General features: G+C 45.4%; 1 protein-coding gene across 3 annotated transcripts in view; it reads right to left on the bottom strand.

Annotated features, from left to right (window-relative positions):
- Positions 1-16,492, bottom strand: part of als2b (alsin Rho guanine nucleotide exchange factor ALS2 b) — a 54,270-nt gene extending 37,778 nt beyond the window's left edge. Inside the window, exons 1-5 of one of the 3 annotated variants that reach the window (XM_085801742.1) lie at positions 16,346-16,492; positions 15,788-15,879; positions 14,268-14,413; positions 10,582-10,982; positions 1,132-1,764 (exon numbers count right to left, since the gene is read on the bottom strand). In XM_085801742.1, coding sequence (XP_085657868.1) covers positions 1,132-1,764; positions 10,582-10,982; positions 14,268-14,413; positions 15,788-15,807 — 1,200 coding nt within the window. In that variant the 5' untranslated portion in view covers positions 15,808-15,879; positions 16,346-16,492. The remainder of the gene's footprint in view (positions 1-1,131; positions 1,765-10,581; positions 10,983-14,267; positions 14,414-15,787; positions 15,880-16,345) is intronic. The other 2 variants (XM_085801753.1, XM_085801734.1) reach the window with 2 other exon arrangements.
- Positions 16,493-19,609: the final 3,117 nt, after the last annotated feature.

Raw genomic sequence — 19,609 nt, 5'->3', positions numbered from 1 at the left:
TGGACATTAATTATTCAGTTTGACAGTTTAAGGAACCGATGCTGATGTTAATCACTGAATTCCTAACAGGTGTCTCAATAAATTAGAATATAATGGAAAAGTTTATTTATGTCACTGATTCAATTCAAAAGTTAAACTAACACATTACATAGATCCATCAAACACAGAATGAAACATTTCATGTTTTTATTCATTTAATTTCTTTTCATTCTAATGATTATGGCTACATTTAATAAAGGACTAAAATTCAGTATCTCAAAAAAAATGTTATATAACAAAATACCAATTTAAAAAAAAGCATTTTAATATGGAAATGTTACCTTCTGATTCTGAAAAGTATGTCCATCTATATGCACTCAGTACTTGGTTTGAGCTATTTGACTTGAACCACTGGACATTATTTACTGAGATGCACCTGTAACAGATCAGTGTTTTGTAGCTGTGTTTATTTATTCATGATATCTATTCACTGTATTTGTATTATTGCACTTATTGTAACGGTATTCAGTATCTTTTATCCTTCTTTAGCCTGACCAGGGACAAAGACTGCAAATTAGCTGAAGCTAGACGTCTTGTATGCATCGCATTTTTCATTCTTTGTGGCAATGTTGTATGTATCGTCCCTGCACTGCAAAAACTCAAAATCTTACCAGGAATATTTGTCTCATTTCCAGTCAAAATGTCTCATTTCTAGTCAAAACAAATCTCATTCTACTTAAAATAAGACTCATCACATAAAAAGCAGCTTGTTTTTAGACACTTTTTACTTCTTTCAAGCAGATTTTCACTTGAAATAAGTAGAAAAATCTGACAGTGGAGCAAGTTTTTCTTTCTTATTACAAGCACAAACAACTTGCTTTCACTGGCAGATTTTTCTACTTATTTCAAGTGAAAATTTGTTTGAAACAAGTGAAAATGATCTAAAAACAAGTTAATTTTTAGGCGATGAGTCTTATTTTAAGTGGAAAGAGTTTAGTTTTGACTAGAAATGAGACATTTTGACAAGAAATAAGACAAATATTCTTGGAAAGATTTTGAGTTTTTGCAGTGTGTTAAATAAACATTAAAATAAATAAATAAATAAATAAAATATGTGTGTATGTGTTGTATTTCTTAGAGCGGGACACTCACCAGCAGACTGTGCAGTCCTCCTCCTCCTCCTCCTCCTCCTCCTCCTCCGGCCGTCTTCTCCTCCGCCTGCTGCGTGTTGTCCGTCAGTTTCTTCAGGTAGTCTTTCACCGCCTGCTCGTCCGGGTACAGCGAGCTCTTGACCAGCGCCGCGGTCCTGTGCTGAGCCGCCGCCGCCGAGTCCGAGTCCGAGTCCGAGGCCGGCAGCAGTCCGTTAGCCACGGCCGGCTGCTGCCTCTGCCCCGAGCCCTGGGAGGGGGAGGGGTCAGAGGAACAGGAGGGGGGGTCGGGGCTTTTAGGAGCAGCGGGGGATTCAGAGTTCGAGGCGTAGGAGTAGGAGGGGAGGAGCGGCTCGGACGGGGACGTCTTGAGTCCTCGCTGCTGCTGGGGGGCCGGCGCCTCGTCCAGCCGGCCCTCGTCCCCCGTCAGCTCCACGCCCAGCGGGCAGTAGTGGCTGTCGGAGATGATGACGTGGTCCTCCTTGTCCGTCATGGTGTACAGCAGCTGGTTGCACTGGCGGCATTTGTCCACGGGGGGCCGGTGCAGGTCCTGGGGGCCCAGGCAGCGGACCAGAGCCAGGCTGTGTGTGGCCCCGCACGACACCTGGAGCACGAACCTCCCCGCCAAGTGCTCCACCTTCAAAGCCAAAGATACAGTATCTTTATTTTATGTGGATCAAACTTTGGAGTTACATTTTCAAGCAGCATCAGGGTTCCTACAGCTTAAAGGGATAGTTCACCCTAGAATGATATTTCGCTCATTATCTACTCACCCTCATGTTGACTAAGGGCTGGAAGAAGTTTCAGAGTCCTCCGTGGCTTCTCTGAGTTACAGGGGGTCTCAGCGTAGCAGTGCATGTCCATATAACGGTTGCAAATGGACACCAGAGCTCTTCGTAAAAAAACACACACAAAAAAAATCGAAGCTCCTCTTCCTGGTCCGTCCAAATCTTGCGTGATTTGCGCCGGCGTCAGTGCGGTTACTGCGAATCACGCGAGATTTGGACGGACCAGGAAGAGGAGCTTTGAGAAGCTTCCGCTACAAACAAGCTTAAAATATAGACTTATTTAATTTTTTTCGGGACAATTACGCAATTTGGGGCTTCAGCACAAGACGGACATTACATACGAGCAGCATGGAGGTATTTGGATGTTTTTTTGTGTGTGTTTTTTTACGAAGAGCTCCGGTGTCCCTTTACAACCGTTATATGGACATGCACTGCTACGCTGAGACCCCCTGTAACTCAGAGAAGGGACGGAGGACTCTGAAACTTCTCCCAGCCCTTAGTCCACATGAGGGTGAGTAGATAATGAGCGAAATATCATTCTAGGGTGAACTATCCCTTTAAGTCAAGTTAAATTTAAGACTTTTTAAGACGTTTTTAAAGCCACTTGAAATGAAATTTAAGACCGACTTCATAATAAACACAAATGCAGAAAAAAGAAGAAAAAAAACACCACATCAATTACACAGGGTTAGGGACAATTTGACCCACTTTCCTATGTAATCCAAGGTAAAGTGACTGCTACATGAACATTGGATTGTGTCTCTTTCCAGCTGTCCTTTCAAAATAAATGCATAAAAAGTCAGAAAAAAAAAAAATGTCGAAATGTTACCAATTATTTTGAGATTTGAGACTAATTACAACCATATTTCAGAGTGATCTGACAATAAAGTGTAATCTTATCTTATCTAATTATCCCCTGGGGGCAATTTGTTTTGCAGCAAGCAGCAAACCAACAAACAAAAAAAAGAAAACAGCTCAACAGACCAAAAAAACAGCAACAAACAAGACAACAACAACGGATAAAAGTGCAGGAAGGTACAACAATCACTTCATTGAGCCGTACCAGCAAATAAAAGCGAATGTGAGCACAGACTCGATAAAACAAGAATAAAACATTTGCATAAAAGTGTTGTCCACATTAAAATGACGAAGTTTACGATAAAAATACATACGCTGATGTACTTTCTTGCACACTGTGTCCACTAGAGGCTTTCAGTTTGTCTTTGTATGTATGAATGTGTTTGTATGTTTTTATATGTATATGACTATATAGAGAGATAAAGATTAGTAATCATATGTTAGAATAAATCTAAATGTATATAAATATAATAATATATTTATTAGAATAAATCCAGTTAAATAACTCATGAATTAATTTACTGTATAGACTATGACTAGATAACTTGATAAATAATTTATGAATAAGGGGTGGGAGTAAATAAGTTCTATTTCGTCCCTCCTGACCGCCAGAGGCGGTGCTTTAAGCACTGGATAACTCCGCCCGCGCTAGCGCATGTCGAGTACGAATAACAACAATGTCACCTGTGACCCCTGCATGACCCCCGGGAGGCTATATCTTCCGGTGTCAGCAGGCAATCGGCTCCTTCATTCTTCTCGCGACCGCGCGTCGAGGTGTACGTAAGTATAGCATGGCCATTTAATTGGCCTGGTACAGCTATTACTGGCGTGCTGCTGGCTTTGTGCAGCCTCGTGCCTCCGTGGCGGGAGTAACGGGCTGACGCTCGTCCTCCCAGAGGCTGTAGCCGGCGATTTGCACGTTGTATGTTCTTTACCTGCTCTGTAAAGGTGGCTGGCTGGGTGGTGGCGTTTCCGCCCCTCACCTTCCAGCATTGCACGCAGCTGCTGAGGGCTGTGTTGCTAGCAGGTTTGTGCTGCTTTGAATGCTATTAACTGTTCTTTTTTGTGTTTCTCTGTTAGTGTTCGAAGTATTATTGAAGGATTCAACTGTGTTATTGAGGTAGGGTTCCAATCCCTCTTCTAGCTCAGTTGTGTTAAAAAACTGCTTACCTTGTTGGTGAAGGTTGCGTTCCTGCCCCCTCTCCCAACTTGGCTTTGTGTTTCAAGGTGTTGGCGTTTCCGTCCCGGCGACGTCACATCTTGTCTCTTTTTTGTGTTTTTTTGCCACCTGGTTCCGGATGGCGCATGCCTGTGGCAGCTGTATGGCGTCCCTGGAGCCTGAGGATGGCCATGACCGGTGTGTGTCCTGCCTTGGTGTGGATCACCTGCGGGAGGCCATCACCGATGAAGCCTGTATAAATTGCAGCATTATGCCGAGGTCGATAAGGCTGGCCAGGCTAGCCCAACTGGATCCACTCTCCTGTCTGCCCTCATTCCAGTCCGGGGGGGCGGATTCCTGTCGGGATGCTGCACAGAAGAGGCCTGCCTCACGGGACGTGGGTGCTGTCCCCGCAGGGAAACGACGCAGGAAGACGGACGACCAGCTCTCCTCAAAGGTTGACCGTCTGGCGGCTGATATGGAGGAGATGAAGGCGCTTCTTCTTGGCCTGCAGCCTGCTGGTAGGATGCCACATGCTGCTGCTACGGCTACTCGGGGGTCACCGCTGCCAGTGGACGATGCCATCTCCATTGCAGCGTCATCCAGCCAGTTTAATGATTCTGAGCAGGTTGAGTTGGCGACTCCGACGGTAGCGGGCTCCTCGCATTCTTCGGCCTCGGGTTCCCGGCGGGGCTCTGAGGATTCGTCCATGGGGGCAATCATCCGGGCTGCCCTGGCACGCCTGCAGCTTGATGCGCCTACCGAGGGTAAGGCTCCCAGTGCTTTCTACAGGCGCAACCCCCCACCGGCGAAGACTGTGGTACCGCACTCTCCGGATTTTTTGAAGGAGCTGCACTCTTGCTGGGCAGACACGTCGGCCTTCACCAGGCCGGGGTCGGATGAGCGGGCCTTGGCTGCCATGGAGGGTGCTGAGGCAGTTGGCCTTCTCCACATGCCAGCGGTGGAGCCTGCGATCGCGGCCTTGATCGTGTCTCCAGATGAGGCAATGAAGCCTGACCCCCGGTGCCCTTCTGCCCAGTGTAAAGTCACTGATGATTATGTCTGCAAGGCTTACACCACAGCAGCGCGCATCGGCCGCCTGGGAAACACCCTGTCCCACTTCCTCTTGGCTCTCTCGACTTCTCTGCAGGATGCCCACGTGGACGACTCCGTCCGCGACATCTGCGACGCCTCCCTGCAGGCCTTTGCCTGCCAGTCGAGAGAATTGGGTCGGCTCATGTCCACTCTGGTCCACACTCGCCGTCACGTCTGGCTGGCCCAATCGCCCCTGACGGAGGCGACTCGCAGGGTCCTTCGTGGGGTGCCGGCGGCGCCTGGTGAGCTGTTTGGCTCCGCAGCCCTGGAGGCCTTGGACCGCACAGCTGAGGCGGATGAGACCAGGAGGCGACTGGCAGGTCTCCACAAGAGGACGCCTACCTCCAGCAGGCCGAGGGCGTTCCCATCTGCCCCTCCACGTCCTCCACAGATGCCCCCCCAGGCCGCTCAGCGGCCGTCGCGACGGGACACGAGGAAGCCGACAGGTGACTTTCGTGCCACAGTGCGCCGCTCACCGCGCCAGCAGCAGGCCTCTAAGCCCGACCGCCGTTCCTCCGGTTCCTTCAGGGCCCGGGGGGCAGCGGCGCTAGGGCCACGGGGCCGGTCGTCGGATGCTTTTCCCAGCAGCAGCTCAGTCACTGGGCTGCCTGCTGTCCGGACCCCTGGGTTGTGTCCACCTTGACCCAGGGGTACGAATTGCAATTCCGACGCCGGCCCCCTGCCTTTGGCCGGGTGAAGATCACATCTATCGACGACCCGGCCAAGGCCCAAGCCCTAGCCCAGGAGCTGTCCACCCTCCTGGACAAGGGTGCCATCCTACCGGTGGACCCCCTCCTTCATCCCGGGGGGTTTTATTCCACCTACTTCCTGGTCAGCAAGAAGGACGGCGGACTGCGACCCATCCTGGACCTGCGTGGCCTGAACAGGTATTTGAAAGTTCTGCCGTTCCACATGCTGACTACAGCAGTTGTTCAGCGTGTGGTCTGCCCCGGCGAGTGGTTCACAACCATAGATTTGAAAGATGCATACTTTCATGTCCCGATCGCGGCTCATCATCAGCCCTTCCTCAGGTTTGCCTTCCAGGGCCACCATTATCAATTCAGGGTGCTCCCCTTTGGGCTTTCCCTGTCCCCCAGGGTGTTTACCCGCTGTGTTGCAGCGGCCTTGGCGCCTCTGCAGGCAGGGGGGCATGAAGGTCCTGCCTTATCTGGACGACTGGTTGGTGTGTGCGCCATCCCGGGCCCAGGTGATGCGGGATACCAACCGTCTAATGTTGCATGTGTCTCGACTGGGCCTCAAGGTCAACGTTGCAAAGAGTTGTCTGGTTCCCACTCAGCGGGCTGCCTATTTGGGTCTGGTTCTGGACTCTGTCGCCATGAAGGCCTACCTGTCGGAGAGACGCGTGGACGACATCCTCCGGCTCCTTCCTTTCTTCAAGAGGGGCAGGCGGCTGCCTTTCGTTCAGTTCCTGCAGCTCCTGGGCAAACTGACGGCCGCATCGACTGCCATACCTTCCGGCCTGCTGCTGCTGCGTCCGCTTCAGATGTGGCTGAACAGCTTCCATCTGGACCCGAGGTCTCACAAGCACAAGCTGCTCAGGGTGTCTCGGGTGTGTGTCCACGCCCTGGCGCCATGGCAGGACAGGGCGTTCCTACTGGGGGGCGCTCCTCTGGGGGTCCTTCCTTCCTTCCGAGAGACGGTTGCAACAGATGCATCCCAGTTAGGCTGGGGTGCAGTCTGGCGTGGCAGGTCCGCCCAGGGACGGTGGTCTCCTCGGGACCGCACGCAGCACGTCAATGTGTTGGAGCTGCGGGCTGTCCACCTGGCTCTCCGCCATTTTCTTCCGCACCTGCAGGGGAAACATGTGCTGGTTCGGTCAGACAACAGGGCAGTGGTCTCCCAGATCAACCATCAGGGGGGCACCAAGTCGGCGCAACTGTTGCAGGTGTCCCAGCGCCTGCTGACATGGGCCACGCCCCATCTGTTGAGCTTGCGAGCGATGTGGCTCCCGGGGGATCGGAATCAGGTGGCGGATTTCCTTTCTCGGCGCAAGCCCCCGCCGGGGGAGTGGAGGCTACACCCAGAGGTGGTCGAGCTGATCTGGGGCGTTTTCGGCAGGGCGGAGGTGGATCTCTTTGCCTCGAGGGCGTCAACCCATTGTCCCCTGTGGTTTTCCTGGACGGAGGAGGACAGTCCTCTAGGACAGGATGCCTTGGGGCACGAGTGGCCCAGCGTCTTCCTGTACGCCTTTCCACCGCTGCCTCTGATCCTCCCGACGCTGCAGCGGGTCCTTCTTCGGGGACATCGCCTCCTCCTGGTGGCCCCATTCTGGCCAGGGAGGCCCTGGTTTCCTCTGCTGCGGAAGCTCTGCTGCAGCTCGCCATGGCGTCTCCCAGGGAGGAGGGATCTCCTGTCCCAGCTAGGAGGCCGGATTTGGCACCCCGACCCCTGCCGTCTCCAGTTGTGGGCTTGGCCGCTGCAGGGCCCGACACACTTCTGACCGGTTGCACTGAGCCTGTCCGACGAACCATCTCGCATGCTCGTGCATCGTCCACCCGCCTCCAGTATGACTGCAAGTGGAGGAGGTTCTCTGCCTGGTGTGCTGACAGGGGGGAGGACCCCACTTCTTGTCCAGTGACCACCGTTCTGGACTTTCTTCAGTCTCTCCTGGACGATGGTCGTGCACCTTCCACTTTGAGGGTGTATGTGGCTGCCATTTCAGGGCGGCATGATCTCATTGACAGTGCTACCGTCGGGTGCCAGCGGTTGGTTTCTCTATTTCTGAGGGGGGCATTGAGGCTGCGGCCCACTGTGTCCCCGAGGGTTCCAGCGTGGGACCTCTCCCTGGTGCTGAAGGCCCTGGCTTCTTCACCCTTTGAACCTCTCGCCCATGCTGACCTTAAGTGGCTGTCGTTGAAGACGGCCTTTCTTCTGGCTATCACCTCAGCAAAGCGGGTGGGGGAGTTGCAGGCTTTGTCTGTTGGCGAGTCCTGCCTACGTTGGGGGCCTGAGGGTGCGAGTGTGACCCTGTGGCCTAATGTTGCGTTTCTGCCGAAAACCCTGCCCCGTGGCCATGTCAACCGCCCTATTCACCTGGCGCGGTTTGATCCCCCAGCGGCTGATGATGAGTTGCGTGTTTTGTGTCCTGTGCGGGCCCTGGCTGCCTATATCAGTGCCACTGCACATGTGCGGCAGACGGAACAGTTGTTTGTTTGTTATGGGGGTCGTACCAGAGGTTGTGCCCTCTCCAAACAGCGCCTTTCTCATTGGATTGTGGACACCATCTCTTGTGCTTACAGGATCAACGGTCGGGCATTGCCGGCGGGGGTCAGATGCCACTCCACACGCGGTGTCTCCACGTCCTGGGCTGCCCTGAGGGGCGTACCCCTGGATGACGTCTGTTCTGCAGCCTCTTGGTCGTCGCCGGGTACTTTCCACCGCTTTTACCGGCTTAATGTTGCTGCTCCCCACCCGTTGGGCGTGGTCCTTTGCCCTGGGCCTTCGACCTCTCTTCAGTAAGGTGGGTTGTGGGATTCTTCATGACACTGTTGGTATATGTCATCCAGTGCTTAAAGCACCGCCTCTGGCGGTCAGGAGGGACGAAATAGAACGAAAGTTACAGTTGTAACTACGGTTCTATGAGTCCCGGATGACCGCCAGAGCGCTCTGTCACTCAGAATCCTCGCGCGTTCACGAGCAGATTTTGGGAGCCGATTGCCTGCTGACACCGGAAGATATAGCCTCCCGGGGGTCATGCAGGGGTCACAGGTGACATTGTTGTTATTCGTACTCGACATGCGCTAGCGCGGGCGGAGTTATCCAGTGCTTAAAGCACCGCCTCTGGCGGTCATCCGGGACTCATAGAACCGTAGTTACAACTGTAACTTTCGTTTTACTTCTTCCCACACCTTTTCGGATATGAAAAAACAAACAAACAAAAAAATCAAATTACCTTTATTTTCAATTATTTTATTTTTATTTTTTTTTGTTCATATGTTGTCTTTGCAAAAGTTTTTATTTGTTATGTCTGTCCATTTCTGTATTATGTTTTATTTCTTTTAACATGTCCGAAATAAACTTTTAAAAAATCGTCAAAAAAGATATTGCGATATTTATTTATGTGAATCGATTTTTTCTCCCACCCCTAGTTTGTATAAAGAAGAATAGTCCAGGCAAAATAGCGTTTTACGACAGACTAATTGTCACAGAAGGTTTTTCACCATACATCATTTCTATGAGGTGTCTAGAACAACATACTAAAAGTCCTAAGAAATCCTAGTTGGGGAAATATGTTTAATTTGCATCATTGTTTACTGTATAAAGTCTATGGTGCCGACAACAATACAGGCCCCTATTTTTGCTGCTTGCGGTTTTATGGCTTCTTGACCATAAGTCAATTAGTGTTGAGCTCATTTACATATTTAAAATTAATTTTCCAAGAAACTTGAAATACAGAAATGTTACTTTTCATGTATACTTTTATTGTGTGAAGTGTGATTGTGGTAGGAGTAAAGGAAGAAAAGAAGCCTATTCGGGTGTATTTTGGGCATTTGATTAGTTTAAGGCTCATTTGCATATTCAAATTCATTTTCAAAGAAACTTGTAATAAAAAAAATGTTACATTTCATGGATACTTTCATCATGTAAAGTTTCATTGTGATAGGAGTAAAGGAAAAAAATAGCCCCATTGGGGTGTATTGTTGTCGGCACCATAGACTTTATACAATAAATAATGATACAAATTAAACATATTTCCCCAACTAGGATTTCTTAGGACTTTTAGTATGTTGTTCTAGACACCTCATAGAAATGATGTATGGTGAAAAACATTCTGTGACAATTAGTTCTATTTTTGGGTCCAAAATGAGCTAAATTAGTCAACTTGCCAACAATGAGTACCCGGAAATGTTGAGTACCCCAAAGTTTTATGTTAGAAATATATAGTATGGGTCCCCAGTATTCAGAAACTGCCGGATGCTAACTTATATATATTGGGCAATTAGCACAATTGACATAATTAGCATAAATTAGCATATTTTGCCTATATGGGCAATATTTCAACAAAATTGACTTGGCTGATCTGGGCAATATTGGAGTGGTTTTAGGGGTTATTGATGATGCTGAATCCATTTCTGACATTTTCAAAATTCAAAATGGCTGTCTAAACCGGAAGTGACCGGATTGAAATCGATCAAAATTGGCCCACTGGCGGTTAAAATCTGGTCACTTCCGGTTTAGACAGCCATTTTGAATTTTGAAAATGTCAGAAATGGATTCAGCATCATCAATAACCCCTAAAACCACTCCAATATTGCCCAGATCAGCCAAGTCAATTTTGTTGAAATATTGCCCATATAGGCAAAATATGCTAATTTATGCTAATTATGTCAATTGTGCTAATTGCCCAATATATATAAATTAGCATCCGGCAGTTTCTGAATACTGGGGACCCATACTATCTATTTCTAACATAAAACTTTGGGGTTCTCAACATTTCCGGGTTCACAATGGGGCCCTATGGGCTGGCAAGTAGACTAAATTGCCTGGACTAGAAATAAAAGTGGTAATAAAACGCAGCCCTGTGGTGAGTCACCTTCTGCGGTTTCCACACGGGGAAGACGGTGGCGTTGAGCCCCAGCTGACAGCCGCTGCCCCAGGCCCACACCTCGCGCTGCGCCGACAGCGCCAGCGTGTGCTTCTCGCCGCACGACACGTCCAGGACGGGCACCGACTGCGGCCCGGCGTCGGCGTCCACCACGGCCACCGGCGTGGGGTTGGGCACGGTGCTGAGGCCCGACAGGCCGCACTGCCCCGCCCCGTTGTCCCCCCACATGTGGATGCCCCCGTCCTCCGTCACCGCGCCGCTGTGGAAGCTCCCGGCCGCCACGGCGAGCACCCGCTGCCCGCTCAGAGCGCTCTCCAGGGTGGGTCTGGCCGGCTCGGGGACCTGACTCTGTTTCCATGGCAACTCCCCGAAACTGTACACCTGTCCCCCTGAAAAAGACGTAACCACAACACAAGCTTTGATTTGCACCGAAAAACTGCACAGTAAACTAGGATGGATCCCTGATCAGGGATGTCACGATTAATTAATCGTAAAGATTCCTAAATACCATCACTTTCCAAAAAAAGATAATATGTCAGAACCATGTCGGCAAAGTACACACTAAAAAATGTTGGGTTATCTCTGTAACCCAATTTCTGAGTTATTGGTGTTGGCTTAAATTTTTGGGTTATTTTTCCAGAGTGTAACACATTTTCAGGGTTATAGGGTATGAATTTAACCCAATTCCTGGGTTGTTCAAGTAATTGGGTTGTTTTTCAGTGAGTAACCCATTCATTGTAGTCTACTTGCCAGCCCATTGGGCCCCATTGTGAACCCGGAAATGTTGAGTACCCCAAAGTTTTATGTTAGAAATATATAGTATGGGTCCCCAGTATTCAGAAACTGCCGGATGCTAATTTATATATATTGGGCAATTAGCACAATTGACATAATTAGCATAAATTAGCATATTTAGCCTATATGGGCAATATTTCAACAAAATTGACTTGGCTGATCTGTGCAATATTGGAGTGGTTTTAGGGGTTATTGTTGATGCTGAATCCATTTCTGACATTTTCAAAATTCAAAATGGCTGTCTAAACCGGAAGTGACCAGATTTTAACCGCCAGTGGGCCGATTTTGATCGATTTCAATCTGGTCACTTCCGGTTTAGACAGCCATTTTGAATTTTGAAAATGTCAGAAATGGATTCAGCATCATCAATAACCCCTAAAACCACTCCAATATTGCCCAGATCAGCCAAGTCAATTTTGTTGAAATATTGCCCATATAGGCAAAATATGCTAATTTATGCTAATTATGTCAATTGTGCTAATTGCCCAATATATATAAATTAGCATCCGGCAGTTTCTGAATACTGGGGACCCATACTATCTATTTCTAACATAAAACTTTGGGGTACTCAACATTTCCGGGTACTCATTGTTGGCAAGTAGACTATTGGGTTAAGGGTGTAAAAATAACTCAATGTTGTAGTTAGCATAACCCAACCTGTTGGGTTAAAATAACCCAAAAAAGGGGTTTGTCCTTATTTGAACCAGCAGTTGGGTTATTTTTTAACCCAACTGTTTTTAGTGTGTAAAGGTAAATGCACAGATACTGGTAAATTTACATGTACGTACTGTATGTACCTATGTACAGTACATAACACTGAATTGGTAGGAATTGAAATGTAAGCGTGTCATTTGTAATAAAAAATAAAAAAAAAAGATTAAAGTATAGATTTGAAACATTTCCCATGGGGGATTAATAATTGGTCCTATATTAATACATATTTCAAATATTTTGTTTAAACAATCAGTTATGTAAGTATATTTTGACTATATTTGATTTTACACATTCATAGTGTTTAAAAGAAATTGATTATTGCATAATAATCATCATAATCGTAGTACCGTGATTATTTCTCTGACAATAATCGTACCAAGAAAATCTGTAATCGTGACATCCCTATCCCTGATGAAAAGAGGCTGCTACTACTACCGGTACATCTTAATACTGCATATGCACTGTTAGTCCTCTTTATTGTTTTAATACAAATCAATATTTGATGCTGAAAACTCATATTATTTTATGCTCTATTTTAAAATTTTATTTTCTCTTTTTCTGTACTTTCTTTCATTTCTTTTTTCTTGCTTTTAACTGTATGATTAAAGGTCCAGTGTCAGCCCCCCATCCTGGAGTGTGATTAAGAGCTCTAATCAACGCAATTTAAAATACAAAATGGTTTGAGTATATCATGACAAAGTGAGAGGTGAGGTGTCTCTGAAACTTGAAATGCAATTACAAGGTTTATACACAAATGGGTCTTGGGGAAAGCAGGGTGCGGAGACGTCACAAGTGATTAAAACAAAGGAATATTCAGATTTACCATTACAGCATCAATGTAACTGCTTATTCGGTCAATTTAATATAAACATTAATATTTTGAATAATACACCAGGTTAGAGAGTTCCATCTTTGTACATTTTGCAACATTAGTTTCGTGAAAATCTCTTCCATAACCAAGCAAATTGGTATTAAAACTGGAATATCTCCAAATGAATCAATATTGAATCAAATCGGGACCATGTGAATCAGAATCAAATCAATTCAGTGAAACAGTAGCGATACTCAGCCCCAGTCATGACCAGCCAGTGAGTCTTCCTGGGGTTTCCTGAGTTCTAGTAATCGTTACATAATTAAAATACAAAGAATATAAATGATGACAACGGTAAGAAGAATAATATAAAGGAGTGTTATTCAGATAAAAATCATCTGACCAATCCCAGGAAATATTTCTGTAGTTTTCTCTTAAAAGATCTGGTAGTATAATTTCCCCTGGAAGATGATTCCATGAACTTATCGCTCTGTATAAAACAGTTTTTTATTTTATTTTAAGAAATTCAGATTGGGACAGGGTGAAGCCATGCACCATAGTTGGCTCCTTTGGTACCATAATGTGCATGAATTTCATTTCTATTTTTGATCTTTTTAACAAAAAACTGTTTTTTAAATTGCGTTGATTAGAGCTTTTCCTCAGGTATAAATGTTCAGATTTCCTGATGATCAGGGTCTTTCTTCATTTTAAAACCGCTCGCATGTTGACTGACCTTTCCTTGGAGGAGGAAATAAAAAGCTTGTCGGCCGACGAAGTCTCTATTTCATTATTCACCAACAGCAAACGGCTTAAAATTTCCACGACAATGCACATGTATTTAAAATGATCCACTCCAGAATAGGGATGTCACAATTACTTGCTTTCACAATTAATCGCGGTATTAAACGACACAATTAATTTATCGCAAAGGTTCCTAAAATACCGTCACTTTCCAAGAAAGATTATGTCGGTACCATCTCGACAGATGTGCACCAAAGTAAAGGTGAATGCACAGATACCTAATGTAACATTGAATTGGTACAAATTTAAAAGTTTGTGTGTCAAAAAAACGATTAAAATAAACCTTAACATTTGGTATAGATGACAATTAATTCCCCTGAGGAATATAATTGGTCCTTTATTAATAGATACTTAATAAATAATTAGCATTGTAATTAGTTAGACTATATTTGATTTTACACATACATAGTGTTGTGAAATTAATTAATGCATAAATATTGTGATAATCGTAATACCGTGATTATTTCTCTGACAATAATCGTACCAAGAAAGTCTCTAATCGTGACATCCCTGCTCCAGAAGTAAACAGTGCAACAGATGTCTGCAGCTTTACCTTCCACCAGCAGAACTCCGTGCCGTGCGCCCAGTGCGACCTGCAGCACCGGCCGGGGCAGGAGCAGCTTCTCCGGGGTGACGCTGCAGGAGTAGCCCCTCCAGGTGTGGAGCAGCCCCCGCTCCCCTCCGTCCTCATCCCCAGAGCTGAGGGATTAATAATCAGTGGGAAAACGTAATGAGTACAGAAGAGCTGGAGTAGTGACTCAGACAGAGCAACAGGGCTGCAGGGCAAAGAGGATTCATATTTCAGGATGTGGATGTGCAGAACTAATGAGATCCATATATATATAATGTAAAGAGATTCTATATTTAAAGGTACGGTACACAAGAGCTGCCAATTCACATTACATGACTTCTCTCAAAGGGAACATAATGTTCTTCATCCAACATGATGAACCATGCTACTACACATCATTATTATTGCATGAATATTATAGATTAAAGCCCCAGTATGTAACTTATTTGGCTTTTTATGAGCAAAAATCACATATTGCTTTCATAAATACGTATTTCACTGAAGTGGAATCACACCCGCATACAAATAAAAGCTTTTCTCGTACCTTCGTTTTCCAGGTAGCGCCTGTTAAAACTGTCACCACTGTGTAGTGTGAGGAAGGACGGAGGCACTGATGTTGCATTCAGGTGCAGTCAGGCAGACGGCCGCCAACCGGATGGTGGGTCAGGTAAACAATAGACATCACCATGACAACTTATTGTCACGCCTGTATTGTTTTGCCTCGTGCTGGCGGACCATTTGTTTACATAGACGCTTGTTTATCCTGTTACATTTTTTTTAATTTTATTTAGCCTTTATTTAACCAGGTAAAAAGACCCTTTGAGATCGAGATCTCATTTTCAAGGGTGACCTGGCCAAAAGGGCAGCAGCACACGTCGTCAACATTATAAAATACAAAATACATTACAATATTACATTATAATAAATAGGGCCATAATAAATGCAGCGTCTGTTGTCTGTCTGACGTCTGCCCGATTTCACGTGAATGCAACATCAAGAATACGTTCCGATATGCAACCGCACCGCTAGATGGGGGGAATTCCTACATATTATACCTTTAATGACAATTTTTGCTTTAAAAAAATGACTGAAACGATTCAAAACAGTTTCAGATTGATGTCTGTCTGTCTGAATACAGAACAAGACAGAAGTGGAAGTCCAGAAGAGAAAACACACACACACACACAAATCTGAGATGATTGGAGACTGAGAGGCTGCCAAACTGTCTGCAGGTCTTCAGATTTTGGCATCAAGCTGCTGTTTCACCCCCCTCCTCCTCTCTATCTATCTATCTATCTCTCTCTCTCTCAGTCTGGAGCAGCTTTTCATCCGAACAACAGATGTTTTGTAGGAGAAAGCAGAAGTGAGCAGCCAGGCAGCCCATCCGTAGGCGATGTCACATGGGGATCACATCCAGCACTGTGGGGTGGTGATGGTGGTGGTGGGGGAGCTAGTACAGCAAATAATCCTCTTTATAAGCAGCACTTTTGGAAGAGACCTACCTCTTTCTCTGGGTTTCCATGAGCAGGGGGGTGTTTTTACTCCATTTGCACGTCAGATTCACTCCTCTTGGTGCTGAATACAGACCACAGACCTACACAACCCAAACAAAAACACAGCTGAGAGCTAAAGAAACAGTCCTACTACTGGCTCACATGGCGCTGTCAATGCAAATAAAGCATGTTTGTAGAAGTTATACAGGGGGGAAACCCAGGAGAAACCCATTGTTAAACTGCACAGAAAATGAAAGCAGGTGAAATGTCAAGATTTGGAGGCGGTTGTGGTTTCATTTCTGTGTGTCAAAACGATTGACTGTTGGTTTAAACTCCGTCTGCACCGCTGACATCTGACAAACACTCCTAAAAATCAGCATTTATATTAAATGGCGTGTAAGTTAAGTTAGCCGCTATTGGTCAGGTGGCAGATATTACCGTTAATCCTAGCGAGCTAACATCAGCTAATCAACGCGGCTAACTCCAGCTAGCTCCAAACCAAACCACAGGTGTCACTTTTCTTTCATTTGTCGGATAGAAATGCCCCGTTTTTCTGTTTTCTCTTACCGGTTGGTTCCGGTTCTGGTCACCGCTGACACACACAGACACACACGCGTATAGAGACTGGTTTGGTTTGGCAGCTCAGCGCCGCTGCTTGTTGTTGCTCATCTCCTGATGTTGACAGCGCTGCTAGCGACAAAGATCGTCGACGGGGACAGGACGGACGGGAGGTCTCACTCCACCGCGACTCTGGTGGGTGACTGACAGCAGCGACGGGATCCGAGAAGACTCATAAAAGACAAAGCGCGGAGCCGTAAATCGGATGATAAATACTATTACGCAACTTTTAATTGCGCTCCTAACCCTATAATTATCCTTTTGGTTATGCATCTGGATACATTGTATTTTTAATCTTTATTCATTTATCTATTTATTTATTATTTCTTTTTTTTTTCATTTACTTATTTGTATCAAGCTCTGCTATATGTATTATGCACTCTCTGTACTTTAGTGTTGTTTCATGTTTGTATGATGTCATGTTTGTATGTTTCAAATGGGATAATACAGTTTGTTTTAAAAAAAACTAGACTATCATACGGAAGCCGAGAACGGCCAGGTCCGTATACATTTTTTTTATTACCGTTTTCTCGTGATAACGACTTATTATTTCGTTATCTCGAGATAACAAAGTCCGTTTTCTCGTGATAACGAATTAATTTATTTCGTTATCTCGAGATAACAAAGACCGTTTTCTCGTGATAACGAAATAATCATAGAATTGTGTCGTTGACATGGTTGCCTAGCAACAGAAGGCTACTGTTCAGCTCGAGCATGGGGCAGTTAACTTTTCTACTCTAGCCTACTCACTGGTGTGATTATTGTCCACACCAGCTGTCAACAATAACTTACCAGTAAGTTACACTTAACGTTAGTTTGTATAACGTCACTGTGCTGGGTTTATTTAAGGGGCTACCGGCCGGTGGTCCCATCTATCCTGTTTCAGCTAAGCTAACGTTAGCTACTGGCTGCTGCTGCTGTCAGAAATCACAGCCTTATCTCGAACCATCAGACACCTGTTGCCTGCGACCACTGACATGTAGGCTAATGTTAATTTGGCAAGACAGCAGTGTTCATGAGCTTTATCTGAGCAGCAACTAGCTAACATTACCTTAGCTGAAGCTGCCATAACGTAATCTACTCTCATGTGTTTATGCTAACCTGTAGCCCCTTAAATAAACCCAGCTCAGTCAACAAACTAACGTTAAGTGTAACTTACCGGTACTTCATTGTTGACAGCTCCTCAGAGCAGACTAACGTTAGTGGCAGCTCTTGAAGGCTGAAATCAGGATGATGTGATCACATTAATCAGCTCACTGATTTGAGTTCTACACATGGTTTTGGGCAATTATCCCACGAAAAACATCTCTTCTGTTACGTTAGATCTGTAGATGTGTAGTGTTTCCAACAGACTCGCTTTAGTAGCCTCCTGCTACGAACATACAGCGGCTAACCAGCTGCTACCATGGATGTATTATATAAACCGTCTTTGATTATATTAACCCCGTAAACAGAAGCGATTGCACCGGGGAAACATGTTGCTAGGCAACCATGTCAACGACACATTCTATGATTATTTCGTTATCACGAGAAAACGGTCTTTGTTATCTCGAGATAACGAAATAAATTAATTCGTTATCACGAGAAAACGGACTTTGTTATCTCGAGATAACGAAATAATAAGTCGTTATCACGAGAAAACGATAATAAAAAAAATATTATGGACGTGGCCGTTCTCGGCTTCCGTACTATCATGTACAATACCTAGTAAATTAAATTAAAGGTGCTAAACATACTGAATGTTCTTTTTTTTTTTTTTAAATGTTCTTTTGCATAATAGTTCATTTGAAAATTAAAAAAGAAATGAAGATTTAATCATCTCCATCTCCATTTATGTGCAGTTCTATTCTGCCTTGTTGCTTATTTTACATGATTGCATATCCACCTGAACTTGCTGGGTTACACTTGTACTTAATTAGAAGTAATTTGCCAACTAGACCCTGTCTTTATTTCCCCTAAAGTAGAGCCAAAACATACACTTCTTCTCCCAAAGCTTTTATAATGTGATAAGAAGCTGTTCTTAAATTACAGAGAGATAAAATGAAAGATCACCTCATTTTAAGATGTTGAATAATCCCAGTATAAAATCTGGTTTTGCACAGTTGTTACATGTTGTGAAAAAAATGAATTTAGTCAGAAGAAGGTATTTTCCAAAAAGAATAAAGGTCTAGTTTTCACTGATAGCTGGATAATTTCCACCCTGAACACCTTATACCACTGTGCCATGAGCCACGTGTTGCTATGGAGCTGCTGCAACGCCCATACAAGCACAGTTGGACTTTGAAAGTTGGTGTTTGGAAAAGAATGCAATGAGATAAGATGAATACCATAACCACCACATTTAGAAAGGTTCATTATTTCAAAGATGCATCTAGGTCCGTCTCGTTTGTTATTTTCTCTTCCAAAAAGGCAGAATATAAATAATCGCCAGTGTCTTAATCCTGCTTCAAGCTTGACAAACCCATTCCAGATTCTGACGAAGGCCTTGGACGCCGTCGAGTCGTACATCAAACCTCACATTTCACTTCCTCCAGCTCTTCCAGTTCACTTTTCTCCTTGACTGGTGTCATTTCCACTCACTGAGCACTTTAATCCGCTGATTCAAGCGGTTTCTCTCCGACTTCAGTGATATATTCACACTGCAGACACAGATACTTCATTCAGAGTGGAGAAGGGGAGTTGTGGTCAGGGGGCCTATATGGCACAACGCCTGACTGAACCTGAGGGGCTATTGACCTTGGTGGAGGGTGTGTAGCTACGAGGGTTTGGCCTCAGCAGTCAGTTCAGATCTCCGCTGCAAGAAAGTCATTTGGTGTTATGCAGCATTTTAAATTCACAAAAATTTCAATTCAAACGACTTTTTGAAGGGCAGAGGCAAAAAGTTAAAAAAGGGCACATACAGTGACCCCTCCCCACTGAAGAGGGCACTTTAGCACGCATTTTGGCTCCCAAGAAGGCACTGCAGCATGCGGACTAAAAACAGTTGGGTTAAAAATTAACCCAATTTTAACCCAACTGCTGGTTCAAATAAGGACGAACCCCTTTTTGGGTTATTTTAACCCAATGGGTTGGGTTAATCTTTTTGACCCAACTTTTGGGTTGAATATTCAACCCAAGAGTTGGGTTATGCTAACTACAACGTTGGGTTATTTTTAACCCAACTATTCGGTCGTGTATAAAGCACTTGCTCAACCTAATAGTTGGGTTGAAAAT

Source organism: Trachurus japonicus, chromosome 2 (assembly GCF_045865225.1).
Source record: "Trachurus japonicus isolate A0001 chromosome 2, Traja_1.0".
Lineage (NCBI taxonomy): Eukaryota > Metazoa > Chordata > Actinopteri > Carangiformes > Carangidae > Trachurus > Trachurus japonicus.
The sequence above is the reverse complement of the archived record's forward strand: the minus strand, read 5'-3'. Positions and strand labels throughout refer to the sequence as shown.